Source organism: Ammospiza caudacuta, chromosome 5 (genome assembly GCF_027887145.1).
Source record: "Ammospiza caudacuta isolate bAmmCau1 chromosome 5, bAmmCau1.pri, whole genome shotgun sequence".
Classification (NCBI taxonomy): domain Eukaryota; kingdom Metazoa; phylum Chordata; class Aves; order Passeriformes; family Passerellidae; genus Ammospiza; species Ammospiza caudacuta.
In genome coordinates this window covers 68,674,833-68,698,613 of record NC_080597.1, presented here as the reverse complement: position 1 = coordinate 68,698,613, position 23,781 = coordinate 68,674,833, and the positions used below count along the sequence as shown (strand labels likewise).

At 38.9% G+C, this 23,781-nt stretch overlaps 1 protein-coding gene across 1 annotated transcript in view; it reads left to right on the top strand.

Moving 5' to 3' along the window:
• Positions 1-228: 228 nt before the first annotated feature.
• PCLO (piccolo presynaptic cytomatrix protein) overlaps positions 229-23,781 on the top strand; it is a 320,339-nt gene continuing 296,786 nt past the window's right edge. Inside the window, exons 1-3 of the mRNA XM_058805751.1 lie at positions 229-470; positions 7,001-8,255; positions 19,460-20,854. Of these exons, the coding sequence (XP_058661734.1) occupies positions 229-470; positions 7,001-8,255; positions 19,460-20,854 (2,892 nt within the window). The remainder of the gene's footprint in view (positions 471-7,000; positions 8,256-19,459; positions 20,855-23,781) is intronic.

The following is a 23,781-nucleotide window of genomic DNA, read 5'->3' as shown; positions in this document are numbered from 1 at the left end:
CCGGAGCATGCGCGGCGCGGGGCGGCGGAGCTCGGCGGGCGGCACCGCCGCACTCCCCCGGCAGCCGCGGCGGCGGCCAGCGAGCCCAGCCCGGCCCGGCGCTGCCGCCGCGCGGGGCCGTGGTGGCGGCCGCCGAGCCCTGATTGATCGCCCGCGGGGCAGCGGGGCTGCGAGCCGCTCCCCAGCCCGCTCTGCGCCCGGCGGGAGAGGCGGCGAGCCGCGGCGGCCATGGGCAACGAGGCGAGCCTGGAAGGAGGCGAAGGGCTGGGCGCCTTCCCCGAAGGGGCGGCGGCGGCCGGGGATGGCGGCGGCTCCGCGGCCCCCTTGCAGAGCCTGGTCCCGGCCGGGGTGGAGGCGGACCTGAGCCAGCTGAGCGAGGAGGAGAGGAGGCAGATCGCCGCTGTCATGTCAAGGGCGCAGGGGCTGCCCAGAGGGAACCTCGCCGGCGCGGAGCCGCCTCCCATGCAAAGGCATGCACGGAAAATCTCCCTTCTCCCGCTCCTCCCTTCCCCCTTCTCCGTCTCCTCGCGGTGGGGCGGGGGGCGAGTGGCAATTCGAGCTGGGCCCGCCGCACCCGGAGCCGGCGTTCCATTTTGCTGGCAGAGGGAGGGAAGGGGTGGCCGCACGGGCGCGGACACCAGGACGGAGCCCGCACCCTCTGGCTCTCCCCACTACAGCGGTCTCTGATAATAGCGGCGGTCCCCGGTTCCGTGGGCTGCGCCCTCCTTTCCTGCCTTGCACTGATCTGGAGCACGGGCAGTTTGTGTGTCGGGGCGGGGAGAGATGTGCAGACACCGTTGTGGTTTTCTGTGTGCGGGTGTGTGCTTCACGGGGCTGGATGCCCCACAGCTCTGCTAGCAGCCAGGGAAGCGGATGGGTTCTGCAAGCGTCTGGAGAGAGAATCTTGTTGAATCTTCCAAGGCTTTTGGGCATAATACATTTGCTGGCCATTACTCTGGCAATTCTGAACCTCTACAACTATCATTCGGCTTCATTAAATAGTCATGGATTGAGGAGGTCTGTTTCAGCCTATTTTTTCACCCTTGTTTTTCTTCTTTTTTTTTTTTTTTTTTTCCCCTGTATTAGTTGGGAGGGAAGAGGCTAAATAGATTAAATTGCTTGCCATTTATTCATGGTATTCACCATGGTATTCACCATTCTGGAGTCATGACTTTACCTCATTGTGCTTTTGCGAAGGCTGGGGTAATTTCCTTCCCCGTTCTTTGCCTGCCTCTCAGCGAATTCTCAGCCCGACGTGCAACAAGCCCGCTCCCCGCCCGGCTCTTCGGGGCTGCCGCTGTCCGTGGTTCTGAACCACGGCCCTGCCCGCTCCCGTGTCGCTGTCCTCGGTCCTGAACCCATCCTGGCCCATCCCCGTGTCGCTGTCCTCGGTCCTGAACCCATCCTGGCCCATCCCCGTGTCGCTGTCCTCGGTCCTGAACCCCTAAATGGCCGGACCCCATGTCGCTGTCCTCGGTCCTGAACCACTAAACGGCTTGACCCCATGTCGCTGTCCTCGGTTCTGAACCCTCTCCTGGCCCGGCCCCGTGCCGCTGTCCTCCGTCCTGAACCCCATTCCTGGCCCGGCCCATCACCCGAGGCCGGCGCCTCTGTTGCTCTCCGACTCCGGGGCTGGGTGTGTTGTTTGTCTTGAAGGAGGAAGCTGAAAGGAGCCACCTCGAGTGTTTCACGGTGCATTGACCTCACCCCACCGTACATGCATATTCAGTTTATATAATGTCAGGTTTATATAAGTGAATTCTAGAAGAGAGGCAAGGAGGGTGGGACTAAATTAATTCTTGGGCAATTATTGGAGTCACTGAGATTATACCTGAGATGATGGTCTCCATTTTTTGAAACTGGAAGTCAAATCTTCATGTCTTGCCTAATTATTGATCAGGCATTAGCACTGTATGTAAAATAAAATTTTCCATTCAATTTAGATCTCTGCGCAGCTTCTGTTGTTAATGAGAAACATTAATGAGAAAAAGAAATATTCTTTAGTTCCATGAAACTAAACTCAAAATTCCCTTTTGTATAATCATCTACGAACAAACACTCAAGTACTTTGAAACTTACTTTTTACTGGAACAATACCATGAAAAAATAAAGATAAATGTTCTTGGAAGTCATTAGATTAGGCTGAACTCATTGCAATGTGAATATATCTGCATTTATAAATGGCTGCTTTCCTGCAAACATATTTATTTCAGAAGCTACTTTGATCTTGTTAGCATACCATACTTCCACCCCTATTTAAAGTAAGGGGACTCTAAATTTGTGAATTACAGCTTTTTACCTTGCGTCAGAATGTTAGCTTTGACTATTATAGCACTTCCCATCATAGTATCTTCATGCCTCTCCACTGTAATGAAGTTACTACTTTTCTTGTCTCTTGGTTTGTGGCTTTATTTGCTCCTCTTGCTCTTTGCTTTCTTTGCTGTTGAGAGCTACCAAGAATGTTTGCAGTAATTATCAAGAACCTGATACAAACAAAACCCTTGGAGTAAGACTCTCCTAAGGATTACAGATCACCCTCTTCCAGACTAAAACTGGAAATAGTTTTTTTTTTTCTTTTTTTCTTTCCAGTCCAAATGTTAAGTGACAGAGTGTGATCAAAGGAGGAATTCTGGCTTTCAGTCTGTATAGCTTTGCATTTTGGCAGTGTCCTTATTGTAGCATCTGTTAATTTTTAACATATTAAGTGGATTCTTCCTCTGTGATTTCCATTCTAACATTAGAGTCTATCAATTATTTTCTATTCTAAATGCTCTCATTGCTGCTTCCAAAATAACCCTAAAGTGTACAAATTCCTTATGATTGCTAGTACTCTAAGGTAATATTTTTTGCAAATACAGGCTTTTTAATAGTAAGTAATATATGTGCCAGGTAATATAGTTGCACATTTACCACCTTAATATGAAAGCTGTACATTCTAGAACTTCTGTAGGCTTTGAGCTTTTAAGTCTTGTGAATTGCAATATATGCATTTAGATCTAGAGCACCTAAAGTGAACTGTCTAATAATTGTCCTATTATTAAAAAAAAAAAAATAATGAGAGTTTAATTCTCAAGGTTCCAGTAAGATGTTTAGGATCTGTGGAAATCTTTCTATCCACTTTCAATTATCTGTCTTCAGAAAATTCATGGTTGGGAAATTTCTCTGAAACAAGCAGAATCAATTTGTAAGCAAGTTCCATTTGTTCTAGCTTCATCAAATGACTCTGTAACTGTGCCAGTGTTCACTTCCTGAGGAATTACACTATATTTGAAAGGATTAGATGGCCAGCTGAATATATGATCATCTAATACAGCTGCTTGGGTTTTTTGGTCATTTTTTTCCCAGTTCAATAAGTTGGTCAGAATAGATATAAATAAAATAAATTTTTCTGGATTTTGATAAGAAATGCTAAGAAGTCTTGCTGAGTCGCACTTGCTGAGTCGCACTTCTGAAGTATATTTATGGTGTATTTTCTAGAAGAACTATATATATTTTTAAAAAGTTAGCCACTGGAGGATGCATAAATTCGTACATATATTTTCTGTAGATATTAAAAAAATTAACTACCTTTGAGTTGCATTGTTACTGCATTTGTCTTTGAAACTATTAATACTGATGAATGGGGAAAAGACACGCCTTCTTAACAGGTGCTTGTAGTTATGGAATTGAAGAACTGGACTAATAGTCCTTTTGTTAAATCTCTGCTCACTCCAAAGTAAGCTTTGATTGGGCTCTAATATGTAAATGAATAGAAATGAGTTCCATGAGTCAAGACCAAAGTGAGAGGAAACACAGCAGCACAAAGAAAAGCATTATGTGAGGAAGAACTAAATTATTTTGTATGTTGGGTCTGGTTTGAAGGCTTTTTTATGATTCAAAAGATTTGAAAGCTAGAAAATTGTTGTCAAGGTTTAGTTTGAGGTTTCTGATTCTCCAGTTCAATTAAAGTTTTTCAGTATCAGTTTGTAGTTCGTTGTAAAATGGTTGTAGAAGAGAAGACTTCAACTTGGGTACCTCAAGCTGAATGAAACAAGTCCAGGCTTCTGACAGAGGTAGCATTTCTCAAGAAGCTTGTCCTTTCAAGGCTTTTTCTTCCACTAGTTAATCACGCGCTGTCTCCATTGCTTAGAAACATTGGTATGTACAAAGGCAAGACAAGTCAGCTCTTCAGAATATACCTATAGCCTTGAAGAGAATCACCTGAGTTTATTTCCTAGATTCATAGGTTTTAATCTCATTTCAAAGCCTGATATCTGATCAGGTGGAAATTTATGGAACACATCATTTGATAAAAATGCAAGCTGGAGCAAAATTCCACTCCAATCCAGTTATTTTTCTTGCTAATTTCCAAGTTGAATTTTTAAAAATGGTTGGGTTTTTTTTGCTTTGGTTTTTGTTTGGGATTCCCCCATCCCCCTCTTCTGTTCTACCTTCACATTGTAAGGTTTGGGCATGGTACCCTATTTCTGGACCTGAATTTCAATAGCACTGTTGATTTTTTTCTTCCCCCCTCCCTTTTCACTCTTATTGTTGAATAAAGCCTTCCAAGAGTTTGAACGTTTACAAACATGAATGCTGGAGGTGTTCCACTAGTTGAAATGGACTAGTAGAAATGTTTTTCTATGGTAAACAGTGCCTCCTCAGATAAACCTAGAGTGCTTATCTAAATAATGAGAAACAGAACTGCAGGTAGACCTACCTTGCTAATCAGACTATAATGTTGGAACCCTAGTTACTGGCAAATTTTGATTTTCTGTGCTGATTTTGTTGACACCTTCAAGAAAACACTACATTTGACCCGAGGCCATAGAGAAAACTTCCAAAATTAAGTCCTAGAACTAGGATTATGAGTGTGTAGTTTGAATAGAAGTGTATAATATCACATAGTAGAAATTTTTAAATTTAAAATTTTAGAGTATATTAATATATTAAAAATAAGGCTTCGTGAGCAGAAGGTTGTCCTTCTTCACCTTCTTCTTCACAAGTTTGTGTAACATTATATATTTAGATTAAAAAATCTGCATTGCAGGGCACAGATAGTTATTGAGTTAAAAATAAAAATAATTTAAGTGTTAGTTCTTAATGAAAGAGTTTATCCTTAAGAAATCTTATAGAGAGAGAGATATCGTTCCATTTATTTTTAGTTTGTTAGAGTAAAATACTTTGAAACTCACAGTTTGTAAAACTGTAACATAAATAAAAACTAATAAACATCTAAGTCCAAACAAAAAAAATACCATCTAACACATTTAACCCCAAACCTAACAAAAAAAAGTTAAAACTCAACAGTATAAAACTGCTCTTTTAGTAAGTAAAAATGCCAAATATTTGAAAGAATTAGATTATCTTTGGGCTTTTCTGAACTATCCTCTTTATGAATTAATCAATGTTGACTGATGCCAGTGGAAAAACACCTGCTCACTTCAGTGGGTTGCACATTAGGGTCATAAGCTTCCAAATATTGTGGTCAATAAGTTTATAGGAGTAGGAAAGAATAAATGGAATTGTGGAAGGTTGGGAATAACAAGTATTGCTTGAGGAAATTTTTAATTAACAGAAAAAGTCAGAGATAAGATTATGAGAAATCCTGTGTTGTGAGAATTACACAGAAAAGTCTAGCACTTAGCTTTGTCCTTTTGTATTGCCATTGCTAGCCATGTAATGGAAACTAAACACTAATCAGAAATACTGCTAAACTCATGGTGACATTAACAATGTAAAAGATATTTTTTAATGTGGCTATTGTAGATGGTTCTGCAGACTTCTGAAAAAAGACTCTTTAAATTGTGCATTTATTTATTTATTAGTCAAGGAATGTAGTTAAATCTAATATGTGATTGTTTATTTTGCTCATGAATACACCAAAAAAATGTCATGTCTGGCAAACTAGGATCACAGCTGACGGGTTCTCTCAAAGTAAAAAAGTGAAAAATTTATATTTGCAACATTTCTGTGACACTGAAGAGAACCCAGTATCTTCCAGCAGAAGCTCAGTGGTAACACTGAATAGAATATTTTATTACATCCCTGAGCATTGGCAGCAATGCAACAATATTATAATATTGTTGGGCAACACTATTATTTCCTGTGCTACAGCCAAGTATAGCAACAAGTGAAATACTATGCCATGTATAAAGCCATGATCTTGATTTGGGTTCCTACATTCCTGGTTTCATTTTCTCCTGTATGAACATACAGCAAAATATTGTTGCATGGATTTTTCCCAATTCTCTCATGTAATGAGGTGATGTTCTTTTTAATACTGGTCAGTGTGAATTGTTCAGATGATGTTGAGAAGGATTATGGTAGCTATTGCAAAGAAGGAAAAAAGAAGGTCCAGGGCTAACTGTGAACTGAAATCTGTTTTATTTAATGGAGAACTCTTCTGATTTGTGAGTAGATGGGTGCCAAAATAAATACTTTACAAAGAAGAAGAATACTTTTAAACGTACATGAATTTTAGGAGTTTAAATCACTGCTGCATATTGAATTGTAAATATATATTCAAATTTTGTAGAAGTATCCAGAAAACAAGTACTTAAGCATATTGCATTGTGCTTTTTTTTTTGGTATGGCTCTACTGTGATCTTCTAAGTTTGACACCTCTGTTTCTTTTAGTCTTCTATCTCCCTGTTTTTCATGTCCCGAGGATCAGGGTGTAGAGTTAATAATTTGTATATAGGTATAATATGAAGTTCTAGCTTTGATCTCTTCAGAATTCTGAACAAAAGGATATCTGGTTAAATATTGTTGTATTAGATTATTTTCTAAAGAATAAAACAGTCTATGACTGAACACCTGTATAAGCCTTTAAAGAATAGTGATTATTTAAATACTTTTTACATGCACCTTATTATAAGCCTTGGTCTTTAAAATGCTTAGGCACTGAGAAACTTCACATTGCTACCAGTGCACTTCCAGGGCTACTGATCCATCTTATTTTATCTAATTTTTCTTGTATCGTGCATTATTTTAATCCTATTACATTTTCTCTTTGCAGACATCCTGAACTTGATACAAGCCGCCATCCCAGACAACCAGGTAAGCCTCCAGATCCAGGACCACCAGGTTTAAGTAAAAGCAGAACAGTAGATGCGCTGAAGACAGAACAACGGGCGCCTGGACGGAGCCCTTCTACTCTCAGCCTACGGGAATCAAAGTCCAGGACTGATTTTAAAGAAGATCAGAAGCCAAGTATGATGCCCAGTTTTCTCTCAGAAGCCAATCCATTGAGCGCAGTCACTTCAGTTGTGAACAAATTCAATCCTTTCGATTTGATATCGGATTCAGATACAACTCATGAAGAAGCCGGTAGGAAACAAAAAGCTGCCCCAAAAGAGCAAGGGAAACCTGAGGAGCAGAGGAGTCCTGCGAAACATCCAGCTCAGCCACAGTCTCCAAAGCCAGCTGTTCAACAACAAGGACCTGCCAGACCTACTGTCCAACAAACTGAGTCTTCCAAGCCAGGGCCACAGCAGCAGCAGCCTGGGGGACCAAAGCAAGTTCAGAAACCAGGCCATGGCCAACCAGCAGATGCTAAGCAAGAGCAAGCGAAACAACCACCCCAGCCGAGAGGACCACAGAAATCTCAGCCACAACCATCAGAACCAACAAAACCCATTCAACAGCAAACTTCTGCAAAACCTTCATCAGGCCCAACAAAACCATCCCCACAGCAACCAGACAGCACTAAAGTGACGTCCCAAACAGCACCTCCCACAAAACCATCACCGCAGCAGCCAGGACCTGCCAAACAACCATCGCAGCAGCCTGCACGGCAAGGAGGTCCTGTCAAACCATCTCCCCAGCAGACAGGGCCTCCAAAACAGCCTTCTCAGCAACCTGGACCTGAAAAGCCATCTGCTCAGCAAACAGGACCTGCAAAACAGCCACCTCAGCCTGGATCTGGGAAGCCACCTCCGCAGCAAACAGGGCTTGTAAAACAAGTGCCACCCCAGGCAGGGCCTACGAAACCACCTTCTCAGACTGCAGGGCCCACAAAAGCCCCAGCACAACAAGCAGGACCTACAAAACCCCCTGCCCAGCAACCAGGGCCTGAAAAGCCCCCACAGCAAATGCAAGCTGGTGCAAGTCAATCCACTGAGTCTGCCCCAAAGAAAACCCTCTGCCCTCTTTGTACAACCACGGAGCTGCTGCTGCACACTCCTGAAAAGGCCAACTACAACACGTGCACCCAGTGTCACACTGTGGTCTGCAGCCTGTGTGGATTCAATCCTAATCCTCATATCACAGAGGTGAGTAATTTTCAAACTGATGTTCACTAAGAATTCAGTTTGCCCTGGTTGTGTTGAAAAATCAGATGTACCACTGTGATAATTTAGCAAGTTCAGTAAAAAAATTATATTTCAGATAACTGCTTATGAGTAAAACAGGGTGAAACTGGAGGAAAAAGAAGAAGGTAATGGTTCTCTGCTCATACAGATTTAGAAATGTGTTCTCATCTCTTTATATAAAAAAAGGAGAGACCCTAGTGTGACTTTTGTCTCATTTTGATTGTTCTTAATGACCTGGTGTCTATGTTTATAATCTGACCACAATACTCATGTGCAAATACATTTATAGATAAATAATCTTTTCTGCTATAAGAACTAACTAAAAAAAAAAATCAGTCTTCATAGCTCCAATGTGTGACTTAGGAAAGGATGTGGAGTGTGGAGTGGATTTGCTTTACAACTGTGCCAGTGTTCAGTTATGTTAGTTGAAAGCCTGAGTCATGAATTTGCCTTGGTGCTACGTGGGTTATTTCATTCTTGTGGGATGTTAAGATCTCTGTGGACTATTTCTAACCTTGATTACCATTCTTGCTGTAATTCTATAACATAAAAATGGAATAGAAAGCAATATTAGGGCTTCAAATGAATTTATTTTAACCTGATGTTTGTGGTAGCTTGATTTATTGCTTTTACATATCCTTTATTGCTCTGCATGGGAATAAGGCTTTATGTGACTGTTTGCTCAGCTTCTTGTACATCCTGATATGCTACTTTTAAATTTGCAAAGTAATTGGGGTTTGTTTTCAGTACCAACACTTTTATCAATTTATGGAAATTCAAAGAGAGTGGACCTGGCGCCAAAGGCTAACTAGTGATAATCAGAATGGATATTTGGAAAACTTTTTTTTTTTTTTATCTTGCTGTGGTATTAATTTAGCTGATTTGAGATGAACATAGGAAGAAGTACAGGCTACTACTGTATTTTGAATCTGATAGATAATACCTGTATCTTTACAATTAAATCAAAGAATTTCTTGAGCTGGAAAGGTGCTCTGGATATGGTGTAGTCTAAACTTCTGCTCAATGTAGTGTCACCTAAAGCAGGTTTAGCCAGTGTTGAATATCTTTAAGGATGGAGCCTGGTAACCTTTCTGGGAAACCTGTGTACACATTGTGTATCACAATGATTTAAGGCCATTGATAGCTGCTGGTTTTCTTTCCAGCACATATTTATTTGTGGCTACCTGGTAAAAAACAGCAGACTTTTTGCATCCAGCAATATGATATTTTTTGTTTTTTTTGTTAAAATTGAAAATTTAAGACTGAAAGAGTAATAACAGTAACCACTGGTAGCACTTTGCTTGGTTTAGGAGTGTGATGTCTTCTTTGAGTTTAGGGAAACTGAGGATTGAGATAGCTGGCAGTGAAGCCTGGACTGGGAAAGGAGTGACCTGAACATCTGTGTGCAGAAGCTTCAGAGCATCTGCAGCTAAGCAGGTGTCAATATTTCAGGGTCTACACGAGGAAAAGTCATTGTGGACTGTTAGTGTAAAAAAAATATATATATAACAGGCAAGAAACGTGACATATTGATATTAAAGTCAACAAGGAAGTTTTATTGCAAACCTTTGCCTTCAAACTATGCCAATGTTTTTAGGCCAGAACTTCTTACATTTATTTGTCAGTGCTGAGTTTTTTCATGTCTGTAGTGTGCTCTTGGAGTCTCTTGAAGTCCCAAGTTTGTCTTCTTTTTAAAGCTCCAGATTTCCTGTGGAATTGGTCAACAACTTTGGTGTGTTCAAATGAAACAGATTTTGAGAGAGAGTTTATGTAAGATTTCCAAGTATTTGGAAATTCTGTGAATAACTACTAGTTTTTGAAGTGGGTACTCAGTAAGTGTGAAATTCAGGACTTTTAGACAATAAATACAGCTGCATTTAAGACTAACTGATTGCATACATATGTAAAAGCAAATTTGAATTTCATATTAGACATTGAAATAAACACAGGATATGCATTTATTTCATGATAAAATCATTTCAGAAAATGAAGGTATTGGACATCTAATTTATTCAGCTATTAGTTCCAATCTCCTGACTCCCACTCAGGCTTTTCTCATTTGCTCAGTTTTGCATCACCAGCTGTCTTGCTGAAACTTCATTGTGGGTGTCCTGCTCCAGTCTGCCATTGAAGTGTGACAAAAATCACACCTGACTTTATTACTGAACATTGGGATCAAAGTCAGTAGAACCTGCTCCAGCATGGACAAAAAACTCGCTCATTTCAGCTGCCAAGATTCTCACTTGAGTTATTATCAAGTTTTCCTTTTACTTTCTGTTTCTTTTAAGTATTTAGCTTATTAACAAAAGTTCCTGATTACTTTTTTACATTAATTTACCCACTTCTTCCCAACTAGCAGGAACATCATGGATTGTGACTTGGCTGTCAGTTTTCTTGCTTATGGTGCAATTTTTTTCTTTTCACTTCTTGTATTTTAACTTCTCCTGAAGTATTATTGACCAAAATTCTGTCTTACCCATGCACCTAGTGACTTTACTCTTTTACTTTAGCTATTTTTTTTTTGTCATGTTTCATGATTCTGGAATCCTCCATTGTGCTTTTCCCACGTCCTGTATAACTACTGATTTCATTGATTATGTTAAACACATTACTTATGGGGAAGCAATAATTTCAAACTGGATGTGGGGAGTGGAAGGCATTTATTTAGAAAAACAAAAAAAAGACTTTTGTTCTCTAAAATTTTCCCTTTGTGCAGCTTCTGGAATTGCTTTCCTAAGACAGTCTCCTTACAAGTTTCTTACAAGGTAGCTCAGTCTCCAAAACTAATCAAGTGAATAATTTTCCCAATGGAGATCTTTCTAAATTTCTGTGTTCTATATTTCTAGCTGATACTGAAAAGAATTTTACAAGCTTGAAAAACTGGCTTAGGAAGTAGATTGCATGCATTGTAAAACCATTATAAAATGCAGATAAAAAAATTTAATTCATTTTATTAATTTAAACCTCCATTTAAAATTCAGTAGTACATGCACTCTGTCTGTTTTAACTCACTAGAGAGAACTCTGTAACTAAGAGCAGAAAGTGATACCTGTATTGCCACAAGGTCAGACCCCTTGAACTGTTTCTCTGAACCTTCTGACATTGCAGTCCTCCTGGGGAAGAAGGATGGTTGGTGTCTTGCTTTTGTACAGCAGTCTGGAGAGAACAGGCATCACACATAAGCGTTCAGTAACATATGTCTCTCTAATCTGTCTAGGTATTCATACTCCACTCATCACCATGGCACATGACTGCCTAGCAACAGTTGCATAAAGTAATGGAAAAAATTATATAAGCAGGTTTGAGGACTGGTACTCAATTCCATTTGCCTCTTATGTACATCAGAACCTTGTAGGAAGTGTATCTTTTACTACGTGGTGACTTATTTTTGTAATTTTTTACCATTTTATTTTCCCAAACCCACTCCCATGAGCCATTGGCAACAGAAAGCAGCACTTCCCAGAAAAAGATTCAGCCCATTAGAGCATTCAAGTAGGAGTAGGCTTTCTGAAAATGAACAAAGGCATCTTGAGGAAAAAAGGCAAAAAGCACGAACTGCTATAGTTAAATCTAAATTTGCGCATACGCTCAGCAGCTGGAGTAGATTTTCATTCCCTGTGAGCTAGTTATTGGAAGATGCATGCAAAACAGACTGAGAAGGGTTTAAAGGGTAATAACAAAGTCATGTATTCTTTATGATGGTCATCTGTAGAGCTGGTGATCAAGTGGAGTGTTAGAGCTGTGAACGTTGGACCCTTGGCTGTGTGTGGAGCCCCCCTGGGATGTGTGTCTGTGCACACGGGGATGCCTGTCTTCTTGGGGGTTTTTGAGGAGGGATTATTCTACATGAATTTTATATACATTAGATCATCCATTGTTCTGTAGTTCTTTAAAGAGAACATTTGAAATCAATCTTGAGGCCAGGTATAATTTTATACATAGATACTTAATGAAAATTGTACGTTCAAATAATGGGAAGCTGTGTATTGATGCAGGACTTTTTTGCTATCCAAAAGTTTTTCTGGGTGGAGATAAAGTGAATTCTTAAAAATATTTTATGGTTTCTGATTTTTTTTTTTCCAAATAATGTGTCTGTACCAAAGCTGACTTATTAATAATGGAAAAAAGAGGAGGGATAAAAATTCCAAGAGGAGGAATCAGAAAAACCAAACAGTTGACTATCTCAAAGTGGAGTGTATGGTTTCTGATCAAGTTGAACTTTTTAATGGATTACACATTTATTTTTCAATTCAATATGAAAACTTTTAAACTCCGTCTGAAATATTTTCTTTTTTGTTATTGTAATTTTTTGGGGGAGAGGGCATGTCTATTTTTTAAACTTTTTTTTGATAGGATAGAAATTTTCCATATCAATTATACTACATATTATTGCCTTGATTTATTTTTTTGCTTTCTTTCTCCCTCTCTTTATATTTACAATCATATCACAAGATTTGATTTAAAGATATAATATTTTAGTTCAAATCCTTATAATTATTTTTGGTATTTGTATTTGTTTGTATTAAAATCCTGCAGCTCTAAATCTCCTAAACATATTTGGGCATTAAGTAAGATCAGTAATTAAACAGAATTTAAACAGTCAGAAAGGCATTAATTTTTGTTATTTTCATTATTATTAGGTTGCATAGGGAGAACAATATATGATAATTTAAAATAAGGAAGATGAATATAATTCTTGTGAATCCAAGTAATTTTTGCTTATACTTACAATAAAATTAATAGAAATTACTCTATTAAATCTTTGTTGATTACATGACAGTAAAGGAAGCTGTTGATTGAAGTATTCCCTGTGGCTTTCAGTCTAGACCCTGCTGTGTTTTAGCAGTACATGGGAACCAAAATGCAACTTGGACTGGAAATTATATATAAACAAGAGTAAAACTGCCATCACTGTGGGTAGTGACATGCAATAAAGTCTTAAGTGTTTTGATATCAGGGAAAATAGCTTTGAGTTTGTACACCCTATATGAACTTGGTGGGGTGGATATAAGGGTTATATAAGTAAAGCAGAAAAAAAATAGAAAAAAAATCAAAGACCTAAATATAATTATCAGCTGTTATAGCCATCATAAGTTGTATAGAAATGAGTTTAAAAAAACTCCAGCAAATCCCAAGACTTTTAAACATTTTTCAAAGTAGTTATTTAAATACCAGCTCTTAACTGTGTTGAAATGAGGTGAAAAGAGTTGGGTAAAACTGATGGACTTTAGTCTGGGTTCAAATTGATCATAGATCAGATGCAAACAAGACTTGTTTAGTTGCCATTTAAAAGCCATAAAAGTGTGAAATATTTGCTGTAGTACAAAGAGTACTTGGGATCTTCCAGTGTTACTAACACTGCAATTTCTATGCAAATGGGGATTATTCACAATTTTTGTGATGAATTGAAGTTAGCATAGTTCCTATAGTTCTGCCCCTAGCCACAACTTCTGCACAGACATTTGGGAAAATTGTAAAGGTCCTCAAGAAGAAGGGTTATGGAAGTACAGGATACTGTTTCTCTCCATGGAATATTCTTAAACAAATTCCCACATTGTTTCTGTCTTAGAGGAAGGCTGTGTGCCTACAGTTCTGCTTTACTTTAAGGATTAGATGTAGAAATAGCAGTGATGCCTTGTGGTTTTTTCTTTCTTTTTTTTTTCCTTCTCTTTACATAAGGAGCAGAACATAGAGGCAAACCCCCTTTATATAAGGAATAGTGTCCCAATAATTTAATTGAGCAATATTCTACAATATGTTGGAGTGTTTTCTCATTAGTCCAGAAAGCTGGCCTGTACAGTTTTTAACACAAGTAAATAATAAATTAATCTGCATAGCTAAAGATGTCAACTGCAGTCAGCCATCTGTGCCAGTATTGCTGTTGCTCAGCAACTGTAATTTACTACTATGTGAGGCCATGTGATGTGGGATGGTGTTTGCTGGGCAGGCAGCACAGCCCAGCCCTGCTCTCACCAGACAGCTTAATCCTTTCCATGATTCTCTCAGTGCAGCTCAGATGAACTTTGTTAACCTCTTCTTTGCCACTCTCTTGATTTGCAGTTAGATTTATTTTGTCAATCATTCGTGTTTCTGGCATATTAAATCTCAGTGCAGTTGATGAAAGCAATGAGCGTTTGTTGCATTACTGCATGATGCAGCGCACTGAGCTGTGTTTAAATGTCTTTTCCCTTGCTATGTGCATGAGGCAGCTTAATCATATCCTTGGCTATAAAAACCTGGTTTTTAGATATCCTGAGATACTGACATTCAAAAAAAATTTCAAAAGGTTGTGTTCATGATTTTGCTTTATGATTCTAATTACGTAAGCTATAGAATAATAGTTCCCCCAACATTCATAATTCATATACAAACTATAGATTTTTGTATTGATAATTTACGTAGAGTAGTGGAGTATGTTTTAAGATTATGCTAACTGCATAATATAATTAATTCTGTAGTGTTCGGTAGGTTTAGAACAGCTAAGTAACATTTAGAAATGGTTTTTCAATATGTCTATTTACAAAGTTTGCACCAGCATTGGTTTAGCACCAAGCTACAGAGCTTGTAACCATTGCTGTGGTTTGTGGAAGGATACCCATAGACCATGCTGCTGGCTAGAATCTGGTGTCTGGTTTGTGAGCATCTTGAGTCTGTTCTCTGGAAAACTCATCATGTATCTGAAGGGAAGGTAAATATGTATTTTGTAGTGATGATGTATTTGCCTGAAATGAGGATCAGTTGCATACTGTGTACAATTGCTAAATGTTTGGTTTTGAGTAATTACTTTGAACAGTTGAGAACTTAATAAAGGAATGGTGTAGAAGAAAAGACTTTGTCTCCAGGATTGCACAAGCTTCTTTAGAAGACATTCTAACTTGTATGTTGATGTACCAATTTAATTTGGTTTGTGATAGTTGTTTTTGGTTTTTTTTCATAACAGGATTTTCTGATTTAGCTTCTTGTCTTAGAGTATTCCACCACACTGCATAAAATCACGTGCTTGAGCGCTTTATTTTTCATGTTTCTCACATCATCTTGGTAAAATTGTCTGCTAAGGGCCAAATCTGGATTCGTCACTGCTCTTTAATATTGTCAGAGACCAAATAAGTTAATGTGTTTTCAAACTAGAAGCTGATTTTGTCAATAAAGCTTTGGAGATGAGCAGTGTCAGCAATTTTACATACCTGTGGTAATGTAAAGGGATGTTAATATTTTATGTATATTTTAAGTTCTTTTTCATAGCAACAAATGACTGTTCTAAATGAGAATGAGACCCATTGACTTGAAATGTAGCTCTGCTCTGAACAAGGACTGTTAACATAGCTTTTGAGAGCCACATTCATATAGTGTGCCAGTAATTTTGGTATGCAATATGTGCAGTCTGCAAGTCAAAATTTATTTCTCATGTACTTCTGGAATCATAGAATCAAGATAGATTCTCTTCCTCCTCTACATCATCTGCAGGGATAGAAATTAAGCATGCCAGGCAATGCACTTGGTGACAGCTTTCCTGTTGCTTTTGATGTGTCTGTGTTGTTAGAACAAATCTCAACAGTTTTTGAAGAAAGGAACAGACACTGAATTGCCTTCAACTTGTTTGGGATAGGGAGAAGGACTGAACTATAGTTGCTGTTTGTTACTGGTGTCAACTGTTAGCTTGCCTTTCTTTATGCATTCATAATCTGTGAAATGTAGTGTTTTAATTTTCTTCAAAGTAATTCTCCATGGACGTTGTTAGTAAAATACCAAATAAATTCATTTGGTGCTTCAAACTAGAAGAGTTGATGCAACGGTTGATAAATATATAAAATACATTTTAATTACTTTTTTGTTGTTCTGAGAGCATATAGTTTCTAAAGCAGTTAGAAAACAAAGCAGCAATTTTCTTTGAGTTTAAATCTGAACAAAAATGCTGCATGGAATCTGCCAGGTTTACTGTCCTAGTTATGGCACTTATTGGTAGGGGTCTCAGAATGAAGAAAATCACAGATTTCTTCTAGAAATAAGACCCAGCTCCCACCCCTATATATTGGTGTAAAAAGCAGACAGCTTGGGTTTCTCACCATCAAAGAGGAATCTCTGTCACAGACAGGAACAGTGAAAGCTCAAAAGTTCTTTTGGAAACTTTTGCTTTTTAATCCCACATAATGATATTAGAAATGTGGAGAAAGAAACTAGGAGATCACAGAACTTCTGCCTAGGAACACCTGTAAGGACAGAGAAACATTTGCATTTAAGTTATCTGCAGCAGTGCTAAGTTTTACTTCATCTGTAATAGTGTGTAAGAGCATCTGTATTTAATGGAGGCCCATTCCTGTCAAAATTTATGGAAAATCTCTGTAATTCTGGTAGAAAAAACAGGAAGTGTTTGATAGAAAACTATATCACATAGCACATTTCATTTTGAACTCCTGCTGTTCCAATCACAGGACTATAGTTTGTGCAGTTTTGTATTTGTTTGAAGATGTGTGTAACCTATAATGACTTGAGCGTTTTGGCACTTAATTCCTCCCACTAAAGTGCATGGGAGGAATTTTATGTTTAAACCAGAAAGATGTAAAAAATAATACAGTGAAGTGAAACTTTGTATATTTTTCATTTTTAAGTTCAGCTGTAGGAGTTGCAAATTCGGTTTTGGTTTTGGAGGTTTCAGTTTCATACCAAGAATGCACATGTGTGTATATGTATAATTTTTTTAATAATAACAAGGAAAAAATTAGTGGTTGAGGGTTAAGCTTTTGTCTTCTGCACAAGGTTGTTTTGAAATCTGTAGCATAAAAGTAATGGTTGTTTGGACTCCAAGTAGATAACAGAAACAGAATGGACAAGCTGCAGATTGAAGACAAACCTAAATGCTTATAAGTACAATTTCTTTCTGGAAACCTTAAATGTAATAATTATTAAAATGACTCATTGCATAGCCCAACCAACTCTGCAGCTTCTTCATTTGAGGCTTTGAAGGTATCATAGTGACTTAAATTTAGATTTCCTGGAGGCTGAATGAGGACAGGGAGGCACCTGTTATTGCCACGGTGTAAAAAGAAGCAGAAGCAGTGAATCCCTATGGAAAGCAACTTTTCCAAATATCTGTAGGAATCCTTTGAATAGGAGGAAAAGCCATTCCTTGCTTAAGTCCATTAAAAAACTCCTCACAGGATCATGTCTTTCTCCACTGTAGAGCAGAGCAAACCTCCCTAATATAAGAAATCTTAGTTACTTTGCCAAAGCCAGACAACTGTGGCAGCCTGGTCTTTGATTACACTTAAGCCCTAGAAAACCCTTAAGGATTAATCCAGAAATGGTATTAGTATGTATCTAATTAAATTATGTTACTAATATCTAAAATCAGGTAAGGGAAGCGATCATTAAGCAAACAAAATGGGAGTTAAGCTAAATGTAATCCTTGCTCAAGTCCTCTGTACAGGTCTGAACTTAATTCCTTTCATAACTCAAAGCAGAGTTTAAACATGTGTTTCAGGTTTTTTTCAGTTGTTTTCACTTTTTAACAATCATTTGTTATATGGTTTGCCAGTAGAACAGAGAATTGTTTAAACAGTCTAAAAAAATTGCACTGAAAATGGAAGATAAGTGCAACCTTATTATGAATGGAACTTTACAGCTGAGGCCAAAATATGTCATTGCTTTGTGAAGCTGCTAGTAATAGTGAACTTATATTCCAGAGTGTGTGTTTATATCATGTTTATCAGAATAATTCAAATAACTGTGTTTTAGGCAGCTGCATCCAACTCTTAATTTTTGCTGCTGCAAAAACACAAGGCTGGCAAGGTACACCAAAGTAATGAATTCACTGCCTCAGTCCATGATATCAGAACTCCTTTCTTCCAGTGAGCTCTGATATTACACAGACAAAATCTTTCTTTGCATGTGGTGCCTCTAGATTTGTTCCATGGTGAATAGTAGAGATTTCATAGCATCACAGAATCATTTATGTTGTAAAAGATCTCTAAGACCATCAAGTCCTGAGTGAGAAACAGCATCCAGGAATCTTCACCCTTAAGGGAAAAGAGACTTATGTTGTGTGTTCTCCTACTTGCCGTTCCCTCTGTTGCAGTGGTGCTGTAGCTGGCACTCTGAGTTTCACACAAGGACTAAAGAATAGGAGAAGAGCTAAAGGTGACCTGGTTACATATCTGTTTGCAGGTGGAGGCCCACGAGACTCTCTACCATATTGAATGGCATTTTTGCTGCCTATAATGTTTCTGCTAGTGATGGAAAGTGTGGAAAGTAGCACGTGACCACATGTTTTAGGCAATTTGATCCTTTCTCAGATGGGGAAGCTGGGCTTATCAGAAATATGGTTTCCCTCTCATATAACACTGCTTGGGAATGATAAAAATGTTTTAAAATTGTGAGGTACTATAGTTGATGAGAAACATACATTATTTGCATTACTCCTTCTTCTCTGTATGACAAGAGGGCCCTGTTGTATAGAGTAATTACCCTAGAAACTTCTACTATCCAAGGAGTTGGGGAACTTTATTATGGCTCTTAAATACCATCAAGACTCAGGCAAAGCTCATCACTGATTTTAGATGAACACTTACCCCCTGAAATTGGTGGTAATTCACAAGTCTGTGTTACACCATTTAAACATCTCTGTGGCTAATTCATTGGATACATATGTGCTGCCAATACCTGTGCTCTGTAATTTAAACCATTACCAAAAGTATAAGCTGCATTAAGAGCTTGATAGATGTATGCTTAAAGATAATTATGCATTTACTGTGTTTTAATAATTCTGATTATTGTTTTCTGTCAGCAGACTTGATGTGTTAAACTATTTTAGCAGTATTTGTCATTATTCTGGCAAATCATTGCTGTAAATGAATCACTGGGTCCCATGAAATTCCAATGCATTTTTTTCATTCTGATGGGTTTTTATCCTCCAGTATTCATCTGTGTGTAAACTGAATGTGAAGCCATTAGAATCATGGGCTCAGTGATAGCTTGACTCACAGTGATGTGGAGAAGAATGAAAATAATCAGCTGTGCATGTTAATTGCAAAACATTATTAGTGGTATTTCTCCCTTTTTACACAGAATTTTAAAATATTGGAGCAAGTCCTATAGTAGAATAACTTATTATTATGTTTTTTTATTAACTTTGTCTTATCTTAATTATAATTGCCTTTTTTTTTCCCCAGATCAGCGAATGGCTCTGTTTAAACTGCCAGATGCAAAGAACGTTAGGAGGTGACCTAGGGCCAGGTCATGGTCCTGGGCCACAGCCACTTGCACCCAAACAGAAGACACCCATTCCACCTTCAACAGCTAAACCATCTCCCCAGCCACAGCCTGTTCAAAAGAAAGATGTAACTCCAAAACCTGATCCCTCACAGTCAGCAGATTCGAAAAAACCTCCTCCACAAAAAAAGCAAACACCCTTGCCTGGGTCTCCTCCTGTAAAATCAAAACAACCCCGTGCAGAACCCACTGAGATTTCCCAGCAGACAGATGCCACCCCAAAATCTGATCAAGTCAAGCCAACACAGGCTGAAGATAAGCAAAAACAACCCAGTGTACAGAAGCCCACAGCAGACACTGTATCTACCTCTGTAGCACCAGAGCAGAAGCAGGATTTGGCAGGCCCCAGACCACCAACTCAACAGAAAGTGGCAGACTCCCCAAAGCCTGAGCTTGCAAAGCCATCCCAGGACACACATCCAGCTGGGGATAAACCAGATTCCAAACCTGTTCCACAAGTGTCCAGACAGAAGTCAGATCCCAAGCTTGCAGCTCAGCCTGGGGCTAGACCAGATGCTAAAGCTCAAAGGCCTGTTGAGCCAACGCAAACAAAAGATGATCCTAAAAAGTTACCAACAAAAGCAGCCCCAAAGCCTGATACAAAACCAGCTCCCAAGGGCCCACAGGCAGGGACAGGAGCCAAGCCAGGTCCAGCACAGCCAGCACCTCAGCCCCAGCCACCTCAGAAAACCCCAGAGCAATCAAGGCGCTTCAGCCTTAACCTGGGAGGCATCACTGATACCCCTAAGCCCCAGCCTACAACACCACAAGAAACAGTTACTGGGAAACTCTTTGGATTTGGAGCTTCTTTCTTCAGCCAGGCCTCAAATTTGATTTCCACAGCGGGTCAGACAGGGTCTCAGCCATCGGGCCCCCCTCCACCTGCTCCTGCAGCGAAGCAGCCCCAGCCTCCACCACAGCCTGCAGCCCCTCAAGCAGCCCCCAAAGAGGCTGCTCAGGCTCAGCCTCCTCCAAAAGCTGCTCCTGTAAAGAAAGAAGCCAAGCCTCCTGAAAAATCAGAGCCATCCAAAGTGGATAGTGCTTTAACGAAAGGATCTGATTTAGAAAAGAAACCTGGTTTGGCTAAAGATAGCAAGCCTCAAGCTGCTGAAGCTAAGAAACCCGATGGGCTGTCGAAACCAGAGAAAGCTAGCCAACCTGAAATGTCTTGTCCCCTTTGTAAAACTGCACTAAATATTGGTTCTAAGGATCCCCCCAACTTTAACACCTGCACTGAGTGCAAGAAAGTTGTGTGCAATCTCTGTGGATTTAACCCAATGCCACACATAGCTGAGGTAAGGTGATGGAGTCTATATTTGCCTTGTATTCCTACCTACAGGTTCCCTGTGCTATGGAAACATAAATAGCTGATTTTTAGCTATTGAATTTTTAAGAAATTTTATTGAACCTTTCATTATCTGAAGTCTTTTAAAATTAAGTATTTGTGTTGTATGAAACTTTGTCACTTGTCAGCACTGATGAATTTTTGGCGTATTAAGGAGGTCTTGTAGAGGTGGTTGCTAGGGCTTTAAGACATAAGCAGATGTGGTTATAAACTCCTTTGAAACTGGGGCTACTATGACACAGCAAACTACTGTATTTTGTCTGTTATAAGCTTTTTCTTATACTTCAGTGTTGTCTCCTAATGTGTGCTTCTTTAACCAGTACCTCTGATCTAAAAAACTCTTGAATGAAGAAGTGTGTTAGTGTTTAATTATTGCCCTTCCCTCCTGTTAATACATGATAAATTCATTCTATTAATCTCATTCTGGCTCTGGAGTCTTTGCATATGCTGATGCATTCATTAGGAAGGTTGAAGTTTGAGTGATATCTGTGTGGTGAAAGATGTAATTTTTTGGCAAGAACAATACAAGGCTTAGAAAGGAACTTCATTCACTAAAAACTGTAACTTTGAAAGTGCTTTTTTTGTGATTGCCTGAGACAGCTAATCATATTTAAAAAAAGAATTACACAACTTATTTTCAACAGTTTCCTCACATTGCATGTTTTTATCTTTCTCCAATTTTTTTTTTTTACAAAGGGATTAGTAACCTTATACTAGCTTAATGGAAAGGTGGAGGTACATCTTATTTGCCCTATAAATCTGGCAAGTTTAATTCAACAGAAGTAGACTAACTAAAAATACTTGTGAGTGGTTGAAATGTTTAAGTTGGTCTGTGCAGCACATGAGGACTGTGGCAGTTGGTGTTCTGTCTTTGAAATCTGAATGAATAAATGACAAATGACTGCCAGGGTTAAAGGATATCATATCTTTGTCTTAAGGTGAGAATAAATGTGGGAAGAAATAGCATATAGCAGGGAAAATATTGCTTATGATGTTTGCACATGCCTTTCTTTGTGTATTATTTTCTGGAATATACTATCATTAGAGAGGTCTTTTTCCTAATATAATAAGCACATTTTATCCAACACATGAATATGTTGTCTAATGTATTTGTGGTCATTTAGGTCAAAAAGAAATGTCTGAAAATGCAGGAAGAAGATTGATCAGGGATTGAAAACTGGAGTTCAATTGATTTGTAACATTGTTTATGCACTGAATACCATCAAACACATATACTCCATCATTATCCAACTCTGGGAATACAGACACACAATTATATGGATTTAATTGTGAAAAATGGTTGCAACTTTCTCTAGGGGCTTTCTGGTATGCATACACAGAGTACCATGGAAACAAGATGTGTCTGTTCTGGTGAAACCTTGCTCATATGACAGCTACTCAAGTCCTGGTGCATGACTTGTCCTCAGTGTTGGCTTAGTTGTGATGGTGTGGGACTGCCTTGTGGTGTGCAGACATGTTACCTTGGTTTCTTCTGGTTAAGATGAAAAGGCTGGTACTCTGTTTCTGTTTTTCCATCACTGTTTTTTTAGAAGATTCCCTCTGTTTCTGCTCTTTAGAATATCCAGAGCTTGAAATATGAATGATTTTCCTTAGTTTGACTTCCTCATGCCTTTCTTTGTTTCTCTTTTGGCTCCTGCTTGCACATTATTCTTCCTTGTACTACACATTTCCACCTCTGTCCACATTTTCTGTCTTGCCTTCTTTTTCCCACTTACTTTTGCTAGAAAGTGGCAATGTACTTCTCCTTCACAACAGGAGGTGGTTTGCGTGGCTGAGAGCATCCTGACTTTCCTTTTCATGAAGATTGGACAGGCAGAACAGGGAGCTCATAGTTTCATCTCCCAATGTACTGTGTAAATAAGGTATTTATGGCCAGATAGCAGTTCTGTCCCTGGATGCACAGTATATAGTGTATACCTTTTACATGACAGAACCATGATGATGAGCAAATAGCTTATGCTCACTTCATACTCTTTTTGTCCACCAAATTCTTCTAATGTGTTCAGTACTGTCTTGGAGGTTTTATTTACTTGTCTCTTTCTTTGGGAGTTAGGAAGGAGAAATAGAAATGCTTTTTAAAATCAATCTTTCTAGTGGTTCTCTACCTAGTTCTTTTATTCCTATACTGTGCATTCAGATACAACATGTAATTCCAGAAGCTATATGCTATCTTGGCCCCAGAAGTGATTTTGAATGAACAAATATACTGCATCTTAAACAAAATCTTAGTTTTGCTTTGGGTCTGCAGCTGAATCACAGTTATTCTGACAGTTGCTTAAGTGTTGTCTACATTTTGTTCCCTCAGTAATGGCTGCAAATGAGTGGAGTTTTATTGACTGAGTGATGGCTGAACTCTTGTTGCCAACAAAGCTTGTTATTAGGCTACATGATAAGGATCAGTCCAATGGAACAGGGAAGCCAGTGTTTCATTGCCAAATTCAGAGGAGCATCTAAACCCCATGGGCACTTCTACCTTAAGATCTCTCAGCAGGGAATTTTTTCCAGCCAATGTACTGTTGTGCTGCAGACTGGGCTGAGAGTACTTTTAGGGGAAGAAAGTGCTTTCTTACAGTGGCAGTTGTTTGTTCTTGCCTGTATGTGACAGAAATAACTATGAAAAAAGTCTTTAAGCTGCTGCAAAGAGTCAGTCCTCTAATAACCCCTCTACTGCAGAAAATATAACTAGACTCTTACCTAGTCAAAATCAGCAATATGCTATTTACTTCAGTGAAATTGTTTTGATTTGTGCAAGCAGAGAATTAGGCCAGAATACATTTTCTTAAAATGAGCTGATTGTTCTTTTTCTCCCTGATTTGTTGCTACAACAGTCAAACAGTTATTTACTTAAATGGTAAT